The sequence below is a fragment of the Eupeodes corollae genome, chromosome 3, assembly GCF_945859685.1.
Source record: "Eupeodes corollae chromosome 3, idEupCoro1.1, whole genome shotgun sequence".
In the NCBI taxonomy this organism is placed as follows: Eukaryota; Metazoa; Arthropoda; class Insecta; order Diptera; family Syrphidae; genus Eupeodes; species Eupeodes corollae.
In genome coordinates, this window is record NC_079149.1 from 78,398,872 (window position 1) to 78,419,375 (window position 20,504).

The 20,504-nt window shown below is 32.3% G+C and overlaps 1 protein-coding gene across 1 annotated transcript; it reads left to right on the top strand.

Annotated features, from left to right (window-relative positions):
* The first annotated feature begins 1,867 nt into the window (after positions 1–1,867).
* LOC129949602 (pre-mRNA-splicing regulator female-lethal(2)D) lies at positions 1,868–18,530 on the top strand. Its single transcript, XM_056061164.1, has 6 exons — positions 1,868–2,144; positions 2,283–2,708; positions 12,460–12,584; positions 12,645–12,869; positions 12,935–13,043; positions 17,089–18,530. The coding sequence occupies exons 2-6, from the start codon at positions 2,351–2,353 to the stop codon at positions 17,943–17,945; spliced, it is 1,674 nt and encodes a 557-aa protein (XP_055917139.1). The 5' UTR covers positions 1,868–2,144; positions 2,283–2,350; the 3' UTR covers positions 17,946–18,530.
* The last annotated feature ends 1,974 nt before the right edge of the window (positions 18,531–20,504 follow it).

Sequence of the window (20,504 nt, forward strand, 5' to 3'; positions counted from 1 at the left end):
TCTTGAAAGAAGTGAAACGGAACGTAAAAATTGTAACATAGTAACAATGTTTAAAAATAAGGAACAAATGTGAAGCTTCGGTTACCCTCGTTACAGTATGGTTACCATAGAGAACCTATACTATAGTGGCAATATTGGTGTAGACGAAAAAGCTACAATATAGATAAATAAGTTCGTTCATAATATTGACTTCAGAATTCCTCGAATTTCCATTAATGTAGAAATGAATACCTTCTACATTTTGCTGTAGCATCCATTTTCGCAGAAATCAAATTCAAATACCATAAATATGAAAATGAGAATAATAAACAAAATTTTTTCACACCAAACTCAAAACAGGTTTTCACGAAATTATCGGTGTCGGCCAAAAACTACATCTAAAATTTAATTTTTCCCATACATTATTCGTAAGCCACAAGTTTTTGTTAACAACATGTCTTATATTAAACATGTCAAAAACTATAAGATGAAGCAAACAAACCTTTCGAAACATTCAGCGCTCAATTAAATGTGAGCAAGACAGCTGATGGCTGCTATTACATGAAAAATTTTACTTTGATATTTTAAATTTTTATCCAAAACTCCAGAGGTTTGACCCTTGATTTTATTGTGGAGGAAGGTCGTCCCTCAGGTAAAATATTAAATAAATAATAATACAAAAAACAACTTAGTATTGGAATGTGCATGTAATATTCAAGCTTTTTGGCATCATTTAACATTATGCCAATAATAATATTATTATAGCAAGATACCCTCACTAATGAATGAAAGCAACTATTTAAATCGTTACAATTTAAATAAAGTATTGAAGTGAACAACACGTCTTTCATTTTAGATCTGTCTTTTACAGTTCCACAAATAACAAACAACATTAACAATAAACAACAACACTACAGTGCATTATGTTCATATTTATTTTAAATGTGAGAGTTATCAATAGATACGTTTCCCGGTTCTAGAACCCTTGAATACGAAGATGATACTGATTCTCCAGGGATTTATAGAAGACAAAAAAATGTTCAATGCAATTATTTAAAAAAAAATAAATAAAACGGAAAAAATGTGTTGTATAACGGAAATGATTGCTTATAGTATTTTTTAACACTGAAAATGTGAATATGTTCATTAAATTGAAATCTGTAACTGTACGAGAAAATTCCTGACAAAATATTTTCAAAATGATGCATACTGTGTCTTGTATGCAGAGGCTGTATATATTGAAAAACTCTTCCTAAGGTTTGTAACTTGCATTTCTAAGGCTCACTCTGGAATGTTGTTTAAAATACTAATCATTGTTTGCCAACATTTCACGTCCACAAGAAGTACTAATACGAATCTGTACAAAATAATAAAGTTTAGTTTCAGTTTAATTGAATTTTTATAACAAGCTTACCTATTTCCGAATAATTCTTTATTTTTTCAGTTGCATCCAGAAGTTCCAGAATGTATAGATATATGCTTGAGATAGTAAAAAAAATATTAGCAAAATTATCATATTTTGTCCAAATTTTTTTTGTACGCATTAAAATCAATTTGCATTGGTCAGAATGCTTTTTATTTTCACAAATAATAATTGAAGGATTTAACTGTAACTCACAATTTTTTTTCACTGAAATTTTAAACGAAAACGTTTGAACATTTTTAGGGTTTTCGAAAACTTTTTGCCGAAAACCCGGTTTTAGGTTTTGTGTAAAAAATGTATACATCTAGTTACTAGAATGGTAAAAAAACACATAGTTAAATTTCGTAAGTGCTTTGTGAACACATCCAATCTGTTTCGTAGATTCTATGTTTTCTCATATGGTAATAACCTCAAATAACGTCCATCTTGTATATCTGTCTCTGTCATTAACTTTTCATTCGTTTTCGTTTTACATCTCAAAGCGTCCATGTTGAATTTTTTCCGTAGAACAGAGTGAAGATTTCTTTTAAAAATTGTGTCTTCAAATTTACTGAAAAAGTGCATCCTAGTAACAAGTAAATTATAATTAAATTGTTAGCAAGTATTCGTTTGGTGTTTTGCGACATAATTTAACCTTTTCGCCTCGTCGCAAGTGTGTAAAACTCAGTTGAAAAAATTTTGCCATTGTCAGCGAATTACAGAGCCAGACCAGCGGAATATATTAGAAAAAAGAAATATAGAAGTGCGTGTACACTGTTGGCATTTATTTCTCCTTTTTTTCTTTAATTCTTCCCAATATTCTTTTCGCTTTTATTTACTTATTTATCATTAAATTTTACCCTAATGAAAGCTGTTGTATTGTATTCTCTTTATCCTGTAGACTTGACCAATTTATGAAAAAAAATTGAAAAATTAAAAAAGTAGTTGGTGGTGTTGTTTTTCCGCAAAATGAGTGTCGTCGCCGCCTCAGCCACCGCTGCTATGACTCTTGATGAACAGAAGACAATTTTAAAAACTTGTGGTTCGGCTGCAGCTGCAGCTGCTGGCGATCATAGTCATAGCATATCGGACAATAATGACGAAAACCATATTATACATAAACATAAGGCAGCGTCATCAACATCCTCAACGACATCGGCTACAACTATAAATCCCAACGAAGCAGGTAGTGTTGTCCTGCATCCTCCAGCTTCACCACAAATCACCATCATCAATAACAACTCATCAACAACATCGACGCTTCTAGCCTCGGCCTCCGCTGCCACAGAAATTAATTACACAGCCCAGCATCGACGTTTGTTGGAAGGTATCTAAACAAAAACTAAAAGTCTTACAAATCAAAAACTAAAAAAATCAATTAAAAAAAGAAAACTGGTAATTTTGCAAAAAAAACAAAAAAAAAACAACCATACTAAATTTATTGTATTTTTGTTTCAATGAAGACAAAAAAACAAGAATGTGCGGTTTCAATATTTTTCTATTTCCTTGTTTTCTTTTTCAAAATTAAATTTAATTTTATTTACTAAGAGAAATTCGTCCAAAATGTTTTTATAGTCTATCGTTACGTTTGTTACTCGAGATCTCGAGACTCTAGGAAACCTCAACAAAAAAAGAAAAGAAAATAGTGTTTTATCGGTATTTTGTTAACCTTGAGTGCGATGCAAAAAGAATAATTGTGAAAAAATAGTTAAAATGAAAGCAGTCCTTTTTTGCTAAAAAAAATGTCATATTTGTCTATCTTTTGATTGTGTTTCCATGTAAATAAGAAAAAATATTCGCTTGTTTCAAAGGACATGCTTATAAATAAACGGTTACGGTAAAGTGAGTAATTATCTTAAACGCGCGATCGTTGCTGATTGTGTGGTGCTGTAAATGTTTAATAAATTGATTAAAAAAATAGCGAACGTACTTCCACAAGTGCCCCTTTATGTGTCTTATTAGAATATTAATACATATATTTTTTGTACCTACTCATATTCAAAATGTAGAACCTTTTTTTGTTGCAATGGAGAGATACAATTTCTATCGTATGGTTTGTTTTAATTTAAGACCTAGGTTATGGCAACGTTAAAAACAAATTTTCTTTCATATTTATGTTGACATCAGATCTGAACGAACATATCGCTTTTAAGTTCGGATATAAGTAGGTAATATTATGGAAGGATCATTTTGCAATTACAGCAAAATCAATTGGCCGGTTCACCTATTTCCACAATGTTTTTTTTATTGATAAAGTTCTATAAAAAATAATAAGTTATAGGTATATGTCAATCCTGAAAACTCGAAAAAATTACAAAAACTCCACTTCATTCAAGCTTTTAAGCAAACATTTTTTTGTGTTAAGAGCTTCTAGGCAACAAAAGACAACTGTATAATGACTAAGAAGGCAGAAGAGATGAAAAACGGCGTTTTCATACTGCATTATATTTTTAAAAAGTTTACGAAGTGTAGTTTTGTCCCATCCTTTTTGTTTATTTTAATAGAAAAAAATATATTTACATTAGATTTGTATGTAATGCAAGAGGAATTTTTTACTAACAAAAATCTAGGCTGCATTAATTAAAAAAAAAATAGTATTTGAGGTACTTTGCGAATATTTTTTAACGCCAAGAACAATCAAACCTCTTCCAAAATAAGTAGATATGTTCTTTGCATTCCACAAACAAATGTTTTCGTTCATTATTGCTCTTCATCTATTTAAAAACAAGAATACCTATTTCTTATTTAAGTACAAGTGATTCCAATAGGAAGTAAGTTCTCTCATTTTAGAGTTTTTTAATTACTTGCTCTGTCCGTTAAATACTGTCAGTACAGAGAAGAGTGGTATATTTGCCTCTCATTCGTGTACACTATTTTTAATGAAGCCCTAAACTATAAATACTAAAACTTTAACTCCATATCATCAAAAATCTTTTTAAAAATCGTAAAATCTAAAGCTTTGCGAGGAATTCACTAATACTCCAATAGTAATTCTTGCCATGATAAGTACTCAAATTATCTCTTCAGATTCGCCATTAAACTGTAGGTCTCATCCATTCCGGGCAATTTTACTCGAACACAGGAATGGTTAAGAGTTGTAAGTCACTAGGCCCTAGTTCTCAATAAACTGTTGCGCCACCTAATTTTTAAAATCTAAGACTTCTTAACAGAAACAATAAAACACTATATCAATATTAAATGAGTGAGCACTAAAGCGATGGATTACGAATGTGCATGATCTATGTCGAATGCAATGACATTCATGGACTTTTTATAAGATATCAATTGATTATAGTGAAAATAAAAGGTTCGCTACTGCTCCTGGAAAGGCTCTCCCATTAGAATCTGACAGATAATAACAATATAAACATACAAATACATACATCTTGCCTGACTTAAATATTTAATAAAAACAAAATGTGTTTTTAAAAGAAAAACAGTTTATTTAAAACTTAGTAACAATAAAAATGAAACCAATCTTATCTTTGGATGCATGAAAAATAAGTAAAATTAATACTAAGTGTAGTTTTTAACATCACAAAGTTATTGGTTTAAACTGAAGACATTTTATTGTCTTTCTTTGTCGGGTTTCCCTTCTGTTAAATAACGCTTTTAAGTCTTCTTTGTATTGAAACAACGGTCTTTTGTTTTGCTGTCACCAGTCTTCCAATATTCAGTTGTGTTCATAAAAATAGCAGTGTTCTCCAAATAAAACAAAAAGGCTTTCAATATCAACGTTATAATATATGTCATTAAACTTCTTATAACAAACTTAAATGTTTTATTCATAATAACAGAAAATAAGTATTATCGATTTTTTACCATTAGCTTTGTCACAGTAAAAACAGTTCTTTAAAAATATATGGTTGTGTTCATAAAAATAGCAGTGCATAGCGAAGTACTGGATCTATAACGTAAGAAGTTTGGATTGGTATTGCTTTCCACCAATCACGCACTGCTTCCCAAAATTCCTTCGAATTCTTGGGTTTTGCTTTATGAACTGCGTTCTTAACACTCCCCCACAAATTTTCGATGGGGTCAAGGTCGGGGGAGTGAGCGGGCCACTCCACAACGCATAGCTTCTTCTGCGCAAACAATGTCTTTGCCTTTTTGACGTATGCTTAGGGTCATTGTCTTGTTGGTATATTCAAAACAACGGCAATTTCCTCTTTAGCATAGGTTAACATAATCTCCTCGAGAATTTTCACATACTAGGTTGCATCCATTATACCCCCGATGAGAAAAATAGGCCCGACCTCGTAGTATGGAAGGCAAGCCCATATCATAATTTTCCCTCCACCATGCTTCTCTGTTTTTATAGTGTACCGTGGATCGTTTGCTGCATTTTGGGGTCTCCTCACATATTCTCGACGACCCTTGGATCCAAAATGAACGACTTTACTTTCCATTTCTCTTTTACCTATTTTCTATGCGCTTTGGCAAACTCCATTCTCTTTGCCACATGCCTTTTCGTCACGAATGGGACATTGATTGGTCTTCGATCTGGTAACTTCGCTTCTAAAAGACGTCTTCGTATTTTGACAGCGCTAACAGACAATCGAAGACCATTTCTTATTTCCCTAGAGCTTATGGAAGGGTTCTGTTTTGATAACTGAAAAATTTTACTTTCAGTCGTCATCCTTTTTGGGCATCGCTTCTCAGGTTTATTTTGCCATTTTAAGGCGTTACTGACCATTTTTGCTGAACAGCTTAGGATGTCTTGAATTTTTTGGTAGGTTTTTCTCTCCAAATGCAGTTTTCTAATAAGTTTTCGAATTTGTTCGGTGCAGTGTTTTTACCGTCCCTTTGTTAATTTTTGAGCTAATATTTATAAATTTTGTATATCCTAGTATGTTACAAATACTTAAAACATTAAATAGTAAAATGTTAATTTACCTAAAAATAAAAATAAAACACTTTTTAATTATAAAATCTAATTCACTGCTATTTTTATGAACACTATATTCATAGAATTTGAAATAATGTGTGTTCACCGAGAAAAGTTGAGTATAACTTCAAGCCAAAAGTCTCTAATATGTAAATTAAAGACCGTTAGATGCAAGTCACATGCTATTTTTTTTAAGAATTTAATTTATTTAAATAATTGACAATCTAATAAAGTGTAACCAGCACTGCTATTTTTATGAAACCAACTGCAACTTTTTGAAGATCCGTTCCGTGTTCGAAATGGAACGCTTTTTGACTCCAGTCTACTTTTTGGATTACTTGTGGGGCAATTATGAACCATTTTTGTACAATTAGAGATATATGCTTAAAGTCATTATCTTGGTGTGAATAAAATGTGCTAAAAATAGCCATTAATTTAGCACTTATAATTTGTTTAAAAATGTTTAAATGGACCAGTTGGTTCTCTATATAAAAACCGAATGTGACGTACAGTCCTAAACCATCACGAACTACCATCATGTTTTACGGTTGGTAAAAGGGTTTCTTTGTTAAGCTCTTTTTTATTATTTTTTTTGAATGAATGGTTTTCTTTTTTGCCACTGTGCTATTTTAGCCATTTTCTCTTAAAACGCGACGTATAGCTTCTGGGCAAACGGTTTTCTTCAATAACTTTGCGCCTTAATAATCATTTTTGGGTGCTTATATGTGTGTCGGTTTTTGTAAGGTTTTGTTAGATCTACCTTGATATATTTGAACTTGAATATCCTTGAGCGACCAGGGTTGGTCTTGAATTACATACAGAGGTGGGAAAAATAATAGAAACAATTACAAATATAGACAAACTTCTTAACTATCACCTACGCGAATTCGGAGTCGAATTTAGAGTTCAGATTAGATGGCCACAATTATGTCAAACGATCTAGGAACTTTAAGTAAGATCCCAAATACACGGAGATTAAGGATTAATTAAGGATTTTGGTAGAAAAACTGAGTTTTTGCTAGTTTGTTTCATTATCTGAAGCTAGGCCAAATTTTTCAATTAAATGAAAAACATGTGCATTTGACAAAATTCGGACCCATAGCATCGAAATTCTGCCTTTTGTCTAAGAGGATATGCCCATTAATGAGGATTCACGCAAGATAATGAACCGTAACACTCAAAGTTTTAGACACAATATAATCTTCGCAAAATCAAAATTATTTGATTTTAAAATAATAGAATATGTCTGGACCGAATTTAAAAGAAACTGCAGGGCCAACAAAAAGGACATCTTAAGGTTAAAAATAATACAAATTGATGGTATTCCATACTATTTAAGACATGACGTGTCAAGGTGGTTAATTTTATATTGAAAGAACCGATTTAAATAAAAATATATATATAAATAATTCTATTACAAAAATACAGTACCATTTTTAATTCGTTTCTATTATTTTATCCATCGCAAATTAATAGGAAATACTTTAGGGCTATTTTATATTTATTTCCTTTTGTTTAAGTTTGAAAATTCAATATTATATTTGTTCCTTAAAGTATAGAGAGTTGTAAGACATTTTTTAAATTTGTTTATACCTTTCAAAATACGCTTTTTATTACAATAGAATTTCCAAGCTAAGATCGTTTATATTATTTTTTCCATTAGGTTTATGGAACCATGATTTTTAAAATAAATTTGACCAATTTAGGTGAGTTATTTGGGCGCAAGTCTATTCATGCTGAAATTCGAAACCATTAAATGCCGATACTTAAATAGTAATTAAAACAAAGATGCGTTGGGCAGACTAATCCCGAATATAAAATAATATAATAATGAAAAACCAAAGAATTACGATTATTGATTTTGTTGTTTTTCAATATATTCTCCGTGAAGAGCAATACACTTTTGCATGCCTTTGAACCAATTTTCGTAGCACTTTTTCTACTTCGACTGAGGTACTTCCAAAACAAAGTTTTTTAATGCATCAACGGCTTTTTCAGGGGTCGAAAAACGATGTCCGCGCATTTTTTTTTAATGTGCGGGAATAAAAAGAAGTCATTGTGTGCCAAATCAGGACTGTACGGTGGATGACCCATTAATTCGATGTTTTGGCTGGTCAAAAATGAGCCGAGGTGTGAGAACTTGCATTGTCATGATGAAGAACGATTCGCCTCTTCTTCTGTTTTTTTCCGAATTTCTTCGATGACTTCTGGCAAGCAAGTTGTCGTATACAATTCAGAATTGACCGGCTTTCGTTGCTCTAACGCTACTGTCGACACGTGATCGGTAATGCCGAAGAAACAGGCAACCATTTGCTTCGATGTGCAACTTTTGTTGGATTTGGCTCATCTCGGAAGACCTATACAGTCGAATTGCTGTTTTGTTTCTAAGCTCATACGCATAGATCCATGATTAGTCACCTGTGTAGATATTATACATAGCCTTTTATGCACCTTGATCGTATTTTTTCACCATTTCCTTGCACCAATCGACACGAGCCTTCTTTTGAGCGTTTATTAGATTATGCGGGATCCAACGCGAACACATCTCTTTCACGGCCAAATTTTCATGTAATATCTTATTGATGCTAGTCATGTAAAGCAAAAGATGACTCTATCTCACGATATGTAACACGTCGATCCTGCTTTATCAGTTCATACACAGCATCGATGGCACAACAATCGATTTTGGACAACCTTCACGGAATCCATCCTGGACCGAACGACGACCATGATTTAATTCGTTATACCAGCTTTTTACAGTGCTATAGAATGGTGCTTTATAGCTGCAGAAAGAATTAAGTTTAATCGCTACACTCTTGTCTTGATAATCCAAAGTTATAAAAAATAATCACACGAAAATGTTCACGAGTTAATTCCATTTTTGCCCGAGATGCATTTTTTAAGTAACTGTCAACAACACAAATCGCGCTTAAATGAAACATGTTCTGTAGAAGGTTATAGTTAAAAATGTCAAACTTTCTGTTGAAAATGTCAAATGGCGCCTGGCAACACTTACTGTTACCTAAGCTAGAAATATTATTTCAATTTGCCATTGGGCAGGTTCATACGATTAAATGTCAAGAAAAATCTGCCGAACTATTCCAAGTCTTCTACTTATGTCGAAATAACAGCTAATCATAATTTTCCATTGAAAGGAAAGCTGAACTAAAGTGATGAGCAAAACTAGTCCGATGTTTGTCAAACCTAAGTTTATATTATTGTTAAACTTGTAAAAATTACTCAATTTGCTTCCAGTTTTCAGTTATTAATTCTTTATTTATTACTCCCATCATTGAATAACATAAAAGGTAATAAAACAAACATAAAATGGAAATTTCTTAGAAAAAAAACTCAGCATACAAAAAAAAAAACGATTTAAATACAATTTTAGTAGTTGGACCAGAGACCCTTTCTATTTAAAACACTCTTCTCGGCATACTTTCCATTAATTTTTCAATTGTTGTGTTTGGTATATTGGTCCAGGCAACTTGGACTCAATCCCATAGCTCGTTTAAGTTATTGGAAGGAGAATCGTGTTGACACAAAGTTCTTTTAACAATTGCCCACAAATTCTCAATTGGATTGAGATCTGGGCTTTGTGCAGGCCATTTTAATGTTTTAAATAGTTGGTTTTCAAGCCACTCTTTTACTATTTTTGAGGTATACTTGAGGTCTCCATCTTGTTGGAATACAATTTCCTTAATTGGATAAGCACACTGATCAACAAACTCAGCTAAATATGTTTGCAAAAAATATTTAGGTAGTCTTCCTTCTTCATTATTCCTTCTATTTTATGGATAAGTCCGACGTGCCACCAAGTGAAACATGCCCACGCCATTATACTACCGCCGCCATGTTTCATAGTTTGTTTGACTTGGTGTTGCTGAAGCTGCTACAGACGCGATTAACCCTATTCTTGTCAATGCTCTTCTGGTTTTCCATTCGTTTGTTGGTTTGTTAATGGCCAGTGTAGCTTCTTTAGGTGTTAGCTTGGACCTTTTACGAAGCAGCCGTTCCATTTCACGAGCGTCACTGTCCGTCAGAATTCTTGGTCGTCCTCCAAAATCACCCGGAGATTCCAAATTATTTCTTTCTCGTACTGCTGTCACTGTTGACTTTCCAACGCTAGTCTTTTCAGCTATTTTTCGGGTTCTTTCCTTTTTTTGCAGGAGTACCACAATTCGGTTTTCCAAATCTTTATTTTCTTCATTTTGCACTAATTGCACAATAATTTCACAATTTTTGGGTTTAACAATGTTAACTCTTCGTCGTATTACTTTATAATGATGTAATTATTAGAGAAACGCAATAAGCTCTTGACAAATTTCATAAAGTAAAGTAATAAATAAAGAATCAATAATTGAAAACCGGAAGCAAATTGAATAATTTTTACAAGTTTAACAGCAATATGAACTTAGGTTTGACAAACATCCGACCAGTTTCCTCGCCACTGTATATTACTACGTGATTTATTTATTTTGTGCTCAATTCTATTAAATATATTATGTAAAAGAATTTCTTGTCATATTGGTAAAGGAATAAGTAATAATTCTATAAAATACAAAATACAAGTCGAGATGGAATTATAGCTTACCGAGGTGTGTTTTGTACACAATTATGTTTTTGGTAGTTTTTGAACGATCAACTGAGAGTAGATGTTGGTGAAGGAAAGTTGAAGAGAAGTTTATGATACGTGAAAATTAACTGCCTTGGTCAAAATGTACGTTCAAAGAATGCAGTTCACTGGAAATTAAATCCCTTATGTTGTCAGAATCTGCCCATTATATCATCTAGATTTTCTTTAAATGTTTAATCTTGAAGCCTCTTGAACTAACGAACATTACTGTTACATATTTTGACTAGAAATAAACACGATTTAAGAGTCTTTAAGTAATATAGTAACTCGTTTTGTGGTATTAAATACTTTTCTTCTGGAACAGCGAAACTAATCTTTTTTACACATCTATTGTTTTAATCGAGGCTCTCTTACAGCCAGAGTAAGAATACAGAATAGTTTTTTAAGATGATTTATTGGTTATCATTTGAAATATTTTTTTTCTTTGTCCATGTCTTCATGTTTGGAGATCGGTTAAAACAAACTTATTTTAAAGATTTTTCTAGTATATTTTTCAAGACTTAATTTTTATTTTGAAGAATATTCAACTATGAAATAGATTTCTATGAGCAAAAAGTGATTGTTAAATTTAAAAATCTGCTTAACTGATAAATAAAAATAAGGAAAATTAAAATGTTTGGATAAACTTTTGCATTAAGAAAATCTTTCAATAATTTGTATACCTTTTTGAACTCTATATGGACAAAGAAAATTAATGTTCGTATTTTATTCTTTTTAAACGATAGAAGTAAAGAAGTTTGATTATTAATTTTACAAGAAATGTTTCATGTTATCGGAGCGAAGTTTCCTCTTATTTTATTTTATTTATACAAATTGTTTATAGGTTTAATAACTTTTCAAAATTTATTCCTAGTTAGGCTGAATAAAGTAAATACAAAATTGTAAAAATGTTGTCCCGAACGAACAAAATAGACTATTACAAGGAATTACTTAGAACTTGTAGAACTTATAAATTTTAGTTCTAAGCGGTAATACAGTTTTAAAATTTAAATCAAACCATAACCTAATTTAATGTTTATTAACTCCATTAAGCAAACAAAGTTTCTTCTCAATATTTCAAAAAGTGTAATTTGCAATAGGTCTGAAAGAAAAACAGTGAATGGGAAATATATTATCAGTGGCTAGTGTTGTGTGATACCAAATAAAATATTTGAAGTCACTTGAAGAAAATAATTCCCTTAAATGAGCCCGAAATATATGTGTAGTTAAATACAAGATATATAGTTGAAGTGAAATAGTTTTGTGTTCCTTATCCATATTATAGAGTCTCGGAAATCTTTGTCTCGGGTAATCTACCTTAACTTTACAACCTCGTCCTTAAATATGATGTTCACCTAGCATCCAAAGATGAAGAAATAATACCAAAAACGTGGATGGACGATTTGAGTCTCTTGCATACAATTTCAAAGAAATTTTACTCGTTTCTTTTATTGGTATGATTTGGAATAAGTTTATGGTTAAAGATGTATTATTAAATTTTCTTATGAACAAATTTTTAACTTTAAATCTTTTTATTAAACAGCTTTACTTACTTTCAAAATATCCCTTTTTCAGAAGAAATACACAATCTTAAAATTGAACAAAGTCGGGTTCAACAGCAATTTACCGATGCCCAGCGACGGGAAAAAATACTTATGCGTAGACTTGCCAACAAAGAACAAGAATTTCAAGACTATGTCGTAAGTGTTACCTACATACAAAAATATTCTTCATTATCAAACATTGTTTCATATCTTTAGAGTCAAATCGCAGAATACAAGGCTGCACAGGCTCCTGGTCCCGCAGCTTTACGATCTGCACTTCTTGACCCTGCTGTCAATTTACTCTTTGAAAAACTTAAAAAAGAATTACAAGCAACTAAAGCGAAGCTTGAAGATACTCAGCAAGAATTATCAGCTTGGAAATTTACACCGGACTCGAATACAGGAAAACGGCTAATGGCCAAATGTCGGTTATTATATCAGGTAAAACAATACAAATTCTACTTTTTTTGAAAAGGTTTAAATGAAACTTCATGCTTCTTTCAAAGGAAAATGAAGAACTTGGAAAAATGACTTCAAACGGGCGCTTAGCAAAGCTGGAGACTGAACTAGCAATGCAAAAAAGCTTTGCAGAAGAAGTTAAAAAATCACAATCAGGTATGTTTTATTTTTAATGGTTGACCTTAATATAAATTTATTGGATACTTGATTAGTATTCGGCTAAGAATTTGTTATTTGTAGCGTCAATAAGTATAGAGAATTAGTTAAATTTACTGATTAAGAGGACTATTAGCGCCATAGTTCAATCTACTAAAAGTTGTTCTAATGGGTAAATTAAGATATTTATTATTATCTAAGCTTTATTACGTTATCTTCAAAATTGTATTCATTTTTGGCTTTTCAAGTAATTGAAAGTTTTTTCGCTTTGGATTTACTGGGATAATTTTCAAATGTATGGAGATTGAAATGATTTTTATTAGATGTTGGTATAAGCCTCCCGCAAGGCGGTCCAAATGTCTTGATTTTACACTGTACCAATTTTCGATTTGGTAAAGATCGTCACTCCATCTCTTGTCCTGTTGGTCTTTTACTTTCCAGTCTCCATTTTGTAGTTACCTTTTTCTCTTTCCAAGTTTTGCATTGAAGTTTCCAATTACATACATTACCTCTGTTTTGTTATTTGTTTATATTTCATCTAAGTTATTGTAAAATCTCAGCATTTCCTCGTCGTCTGTTGGTGCATATACTTGAATTAGTGTCATTTTTATGTTTTTGATTTGAAGTTGTATGCTGCACATTCTTTCATTATGAAACTGAATGTTGGAAATTTTGTATTAGTTCTTTTTTAATAAGGAATCCAATATCGTAGAGCTCTTTCGTTTCTCCTAAGTAGCAAAAGAAGTTATGGTTCATCATGTCCCATTTTATTTTATTTAGCGCTGTGGTTGCGTATTCAGAATCCACGCGCTTAGGCCAAAAGAAAAGGCCCATTGTGATACCACATGAATTACTTTTTACTAGTCGAACCATTTTGAGCTTTTTATAAAGCGAAGAAGATATTTGATATCCTTTTTAGCTAGTTCACTGGGATTATCAAAAGAGTAGTCTCCAAGATGAAGTTTGCGTCTTAGTGAAAGAGCAGGGCAAGAGAAGGTAAGAGATTGTTTGAGGCTACACAAAGTCGTATGCGTGTCTGCCCATAAGGCGTTGAGTCTTATAGGTACTCGCTGCCACTTGTTTCGTCTAGGGGTGTCAGATGGAGGAGAGTGTCTAACGCTGCTGAGGGTGTGGCTCTCAATGCCCCGCTTATGCAGAGACATGAAGAACGTTGGACTCTGCTGAGTTTTTCGTAGTATGTGACTTTCTCCAGTGCAGTCCAATATACTGCAACCCCGTTCATAAGTATTGGTCGGATGACCGATGTGTAAAAGGTTATGCGAGGTTGAAACCCCCATTTGCTTCCTAGGGCTTTCTTGCAAAGGAAGAGAGCTACTGTAGCTTTTTTAACTCTTTCCTGAATATTAGGTTTCCAACTTAATTTAGTGTCCGATATCAGACCAAGATATTTGGCTTCATTGGTAAAAATTAGTGGTACACCTTTTATTGAAGGAGATACAATTACTGGTATATTGTATTTCCGTGTGACAAGGACGAGGTTTGTTTTTTGAGGATTAAGTCAGCAGTGATCAGACCATCTAGTGAGCATATTGAGTGCGTTTTGCCTCTCAATGTATTAGGATGTTCTCCTGTGACGGCGATAGCAACATCATCGGCATACGCAACCACTCTGTAGCCTTCTCTCTCAAGGGATATTAGTAGTTCGTTAACCACTATGTTCCACAGGAGAGGGGACAGAACACCACCTTGCAGAGTGCCTCTACCGACAGACCTTTTCGTACAAAAATCTCCCATTTTAGAGTTGATGATCCTGCTTTTTAGTATTAAATTAATCAACTTACAGAGTGAGTATTCGACGTTTAGGGTCGTCATAGCAGGAGTGTTAGCGGATGTGTCAACGTTGTTGAAAGTGCCCTCAATATCCAGGAGGCCAACATAGTATATTCCTTTTTCTCTAGGGCTTTGTCTTAATTCTTCCTGTTTTTCATCCGAGATAAGTGTTATTGTGTGTACAATTTTGTGTTTCATTACTACTTTTATCTACACACGGTGATCAACCAGGAAGGAAATTAAGATAGCCTGAATGAAATTGAAATACATACAATACACCAGATATAAAACGGAACTGCAAATATTTGTGTATTTGTGTTACCAAAAACAGATGTGAGATTTACCAAGGGATATCTTTGAGTGTATGGAGGGAATAAAAGTCTATCAGGCCAAGCGTATTCTAAAATTGGTCTGACAAAAGAAATAAATAGAATTTTAATCACATATGATTTACGGAACTCTCGGTAAAATCTTTTTAACGAAACCCAATCGAGGTAACCTTCGGAGCGTAATTTTCCCCGATTTGCAACGCATCGGTGACATTTAGTTCTCCTTCAATGTCTTTAGTACTTCTTCTTTAGGATTCCGCTTCCGTCAGTGGATTTCGCTTTATTGTGAAATCTTGGATTACTTTTCTCGCCGGCCGATTATTTTTAAATTGTGCTTTTTCGTGTACCCTAAAATCCTTAAGCTGTATTTAACAAATCATTAATTTTGATAATGTAGTACACCACTGAGTAATCTGTTTATTCTCAAATTATCCCATCAACCAGGAAAAATGCAAGCTTTCATATGGCCACTTAAATAGTGACGAGACTATCCCCAAAAAGGGCTATGAAAATAAATAATGCGAAATGCGGTTTACAAATGACTAATCATTGGGGAATTTTACTTGAATTTTCACTATTCATTACTTTGCTATTCATTCGAAGTGAATCTATGTATATCTGTAACGTCGGTAATACGGTATTCTTCTATTCACGTGAAAGCATTGGTCGCATTTACAAAGCTAGTGGCTACGTAGTCAAGGAATTCTGATTGGCTAAATCTAACTACAAAAGTAGTTGAAATTTCCACCCAAATTTAGTGCACACTGGTTTTGACGTTTCACAATAAGCTGCTCGGTAAGGCCACAAGAATTCAAAATGAAATCATTCTTTCGAAATTTAAATACAAATATAAATCAATCATATTATATCTTCTATTTGGTTTTATTGAATTTAAAAAGAAGAAAAACTATTTAAAGTTCTGAAAACACAAATGTTTCTTATTTTGTATTTTTCACTAATAGACAGTTCCGGATTGACTAACTTTGTAGTGCAATTTAGCATTCACAAAGTTAGTTGAATTTTGACTACGTAGCCACTAGCTTTGTGAATACGCCCATTCATTCTATACAATTCAGATCCACATATGAAATGCAGCGGATTGTTCATTTGATGTCTGGTTTTTTAATTTTTGTAAGCAAAATATAAGTGAAAACTAATTGCTAAATTTAGAATATTTGTTTTATAAATAAAATAATATTAACATTTTTAGGGGAAGGAAGACACTTTTTAACATTTCTCCAAAGCTCTCTGTTTGATTATTCTCTTATTCCTCAGCTTACAACTAGAATAAAAAGTAAAACACTGCCCATTTCCAAAAATTACACAAATTATTCTGTTTAGGTGGATTGATTAAACTTAATTTGTTTTATAAATCAAAACAATTTATCCAACATTCCCAAGAATTTTACATGAACAGTTGCTTATTTGAATGTCAAGTTGGTTTGGGATAATGTAGTTCACCCGATGGATAGCAGAATTCAAATGCAGTGTGAAAGGGAATCGAATGGGTGAATCGAATATACGATCCACGAGAATAGCAGAATAGGGCTGAATATAAAAAGTATAAATTGCAAATTCACATTTTTCAGCAGCCTAGTTTAAGTTTTTAGATTTTAAAAGTAAAGTTAGTACTTCACGAATTATAAAAAAAAATTTAGACGACCGGTTCAATAAACAATCTACCAACACCCGTAAGTTCAAGTTCAATAAACCTATTTGCGTGAACATTTATATTACGAAAATGAGTCAAATTGAAATTTAAGAAACACACCTACAAAATACTATGTATGAACGAATAAAGACGTAGATTTCAAACTTTTTTCATCTTATACAAAATATTGTTAAGTTTTAAGAAAAAAAAATCATTGATAGGTATTTTTTACAAAAACAAAAACCTACAAAATTTTGTCTTCATATCTTTTCAGAACTCGATGACTTCCTCCAGGAACTTGACGAAGATGTCGAAGGAATGCAAAGTACAATTTTGTTTCTACAACAAGAATTGAAAACCACTCGAGATCGCATTCAATTTTTGGAAAAGGAAAATTACCAACTTAAAAATGGAACAACCGACGAACCTACCGAACCTGCTACTGTATCATCACCATCCGCCCAACAACAACAACACCTTTCTATGAACGGTGGCGCAATTAAGGCTACCATTTCTCTTAAATCAGTGGATAATTATTCTCCACCTTCTATTGTGAATTCGGCAAATCCTAAATTTGTTCCCGGTGCTAATTTCAATATACTCAGTAGTAGCAATCTTGAGACAATAGAAGAAAACTCGTGTCTTAGGACGCAAAATCCCAACTGCAACAATAACAGTGGTAATAAAACATTGGGTAGTGCAAGTAGTAGTGAGTTTTTTAATGGAGCCAGTTCGAACGATGCTAACGTAAACGATGCTGAACTAACGCAGCCCGTGTCCGCGAACAGTGACGATCTTATTATTGACGCCAGTAGCAATAGCAATAGTACCATGGGCGGTACAACAGTCAAAACGCGTCTTAACTCTCGCAAACGTAATTTTGACAGTGACTCAAGTGAATGTGGCAGCACAAATGGCACCTCAACGCGAAATGCGGTTGTTAAAAAAACAAAAAAGAAAACTCGTCGTTCTTCCTCCGTGTTGTCGATTGATTTGAATGAAGATGACTCGCAAATTGGAGGAGTTTCGGTTGATCGAAGTGATGACGAAAATAGCAATAGCCAGCCAACCCGAGTAATGACGCGCCGAAAGTCTGCTCGAAATCACCAAAATGGCGGCGATAATATGTAAACAAAACTTCGGGTAAAAAAATAATGCAGTAAAAAAGTTAACTTTTGTTAAATGTTTGCCTCTAATCAAGCCCAATGCTTATTTAGTAAGTATAAATAGTTTAAATTATTTGTTTAACCTGCTATCAAGTACAGAAACTCAAGAAGTAAATCATTTCTAAACGTAAATTTTTTTAAACTTGGTTTATTTGTGTGCATCTTTTTTTTAATTTTATTCCTATTTGAATGGGTAGCAATAATTTAATATTACATATTCAATAACTTGTACAAAAAAAAACGACAGACAAAAAGAAATTAGTTTAAAAATTACATAATTTTTCGAAATATGTACAAACATATACTTGAAAAAAAAAAATCTTTATTTTAACTAATACACAACTTATAAATACAATTATAATTAAAAAAATATATAAATATTATTATATATTATAAATATAAGATAATTTAGTAGTGTTATTTTGCAGGAATGTTATTCATTCATAAACGTTTTAAACGAAACAAAAAAATGATAAGAAAATTGTGTAAAAACAACTACGTATTGACAAAACAATTAATAAATACAAAATAAGTTACATAAGTAATGAAAGTTGTCTTTTCTTTATTAAGTTTATAAACCTTTAGTTTGTAAGGATTGTTTACGTTGAGCCTTTGTACACAGCAATTAAATTTCAATTTTTAAGTCCTTGAAATTATATGAGTTTTTTTGTACCTCAAATTGCACCAGAGTTATGTATTTTAAAGTCCCCCAACACTTTTCTCTTATTTTTCAAGACTTTTTAAAAAAAGTTTTAGTCAAACACTTTCGGTGTGTAAGTAAATTTTCATTAATACCCGTATTAATTAAAGATATCATATTTTTAAAATTTAATTATCGTTAATAGGATTTTGAGTAAAACTTCTTCAGATGTTATGTTGACAAAAAAATATCAACTTCAAGTTGTTTTGGACGGATTCAAGTCTGAAACTCATAAAATAAATGCTGGTGTGCCCCAGGGCTCTGTTTTGTCTCCGACCCTCTTCCTTATTTTTATAAATGATCTCCTTTCTGCCACTTCTAATCCAATACATTGTTTCGCTGACGATATCACTTTTAGCTTTTCTTTTTCGTTTCCAGATTCACAACCCTCCTCTTCGGATGTGGAACTGCAACGGAAAATATGATTAGCTCATTAAATTCCGATATACACAGCAATGTACACTGGGGAATAAAAATAGTGAAATAGCCAGTTTCTTTCCTCCCCTGAAACGATTTAACCGTAATATCCGCGCCCAACGGGATGCCCACCAGTTTATCCTTGAGTCCAACTTCGGCCGTACTATGAAGTACAGAGATTCTTTTTTTAGCCGTACTACGCGAATGTTGAATGCCTTGCCACGCTCTATCTTTCCCTGTCATTGCAATGGTCAGGAATTCAAAATGAATGTACACCGACACCTCCTTTCGAATCGTTTCCTCTTTTCCTAATGCTCACACTGTGTATTTGGCATATTAAAGGTACACAAAACCCTTTTAGTGTTCGCTAATTATAAAAAAAAGAAAATTGAAGCAGCAGACTTTGAAGTAATACTTAACTGCTAAAAAACGATGATGGTTACCTACCGTTATTCACATCAATCAACAGTTTGAATGCTAAACAATAATTAATTTTTTTTTTAATCCAACATTTGTTGCAATTTTAAAAGTATCTTATAAAAGTATATTAGAAATAATAGAGGACTTCTTCATAGGCACGATAATGATTTAATAATAATAATTAATTTAATTTTTACAAAAACAGTTTAAGGGGGTATTATGGTCTAGAAATAAAAAAAAATCGTTTTTTTTTATATTTTCATAGTTTAACTATTTAAGAATATGTCTACGAGAGGATTTTCCTAAATTCAAATTATTTTCGGAGAAATAAGTATTTTGCTGAGCAGCAACTAATAGAACAAAAGAGATAATGGGGTACTTTAAACGCGTTTTTCTCAGAACTGTCTTTTTGAATCTGATACCCACGATTTCTCAGGTTCTGCCGAACCGACTTACTTGAGATTCCGGAACTACGGCCATCCCCAAATTTTCATTTTTACTATTTTTAACAAATCTAAGAACGTTCAAAAGAGTGGTAAATTTTTTTTTTTAGGCAGTCACCATTGTGTAAAAAAAAATGTTTGTTACTTTTCCGTAGTTCCAGACATTGCGACATTATTGTAGATTAATAATCTTTTTTAGTTTTTGATTTCAGATTTCTAGGAGAGTTAAAATCGTGGGTATGGTCACGCACCAAATTTTTGAGACTCACCAATCCATCAGCTGATGACTAACGCAATTTTTATTTTTTTTTTAACTTTTTTATTTTTTTTGTATGCTTCTAATGTGAATAAATAATGTATACAAAAATTGATGGTAAAATTGTTGCTTGCTTTTTTCTACAGCACTTCAAAAATTACCTAAAATTCATGTCTCCATGACCAGAATACCCCCTTAAGAAAATTTACTTGAAACAAAGTTCTAAAGCAAAGTATGAGTAATTTAAAGTATAAAACAATCTAAAAGCGTATTTTCAACATTCTGCCC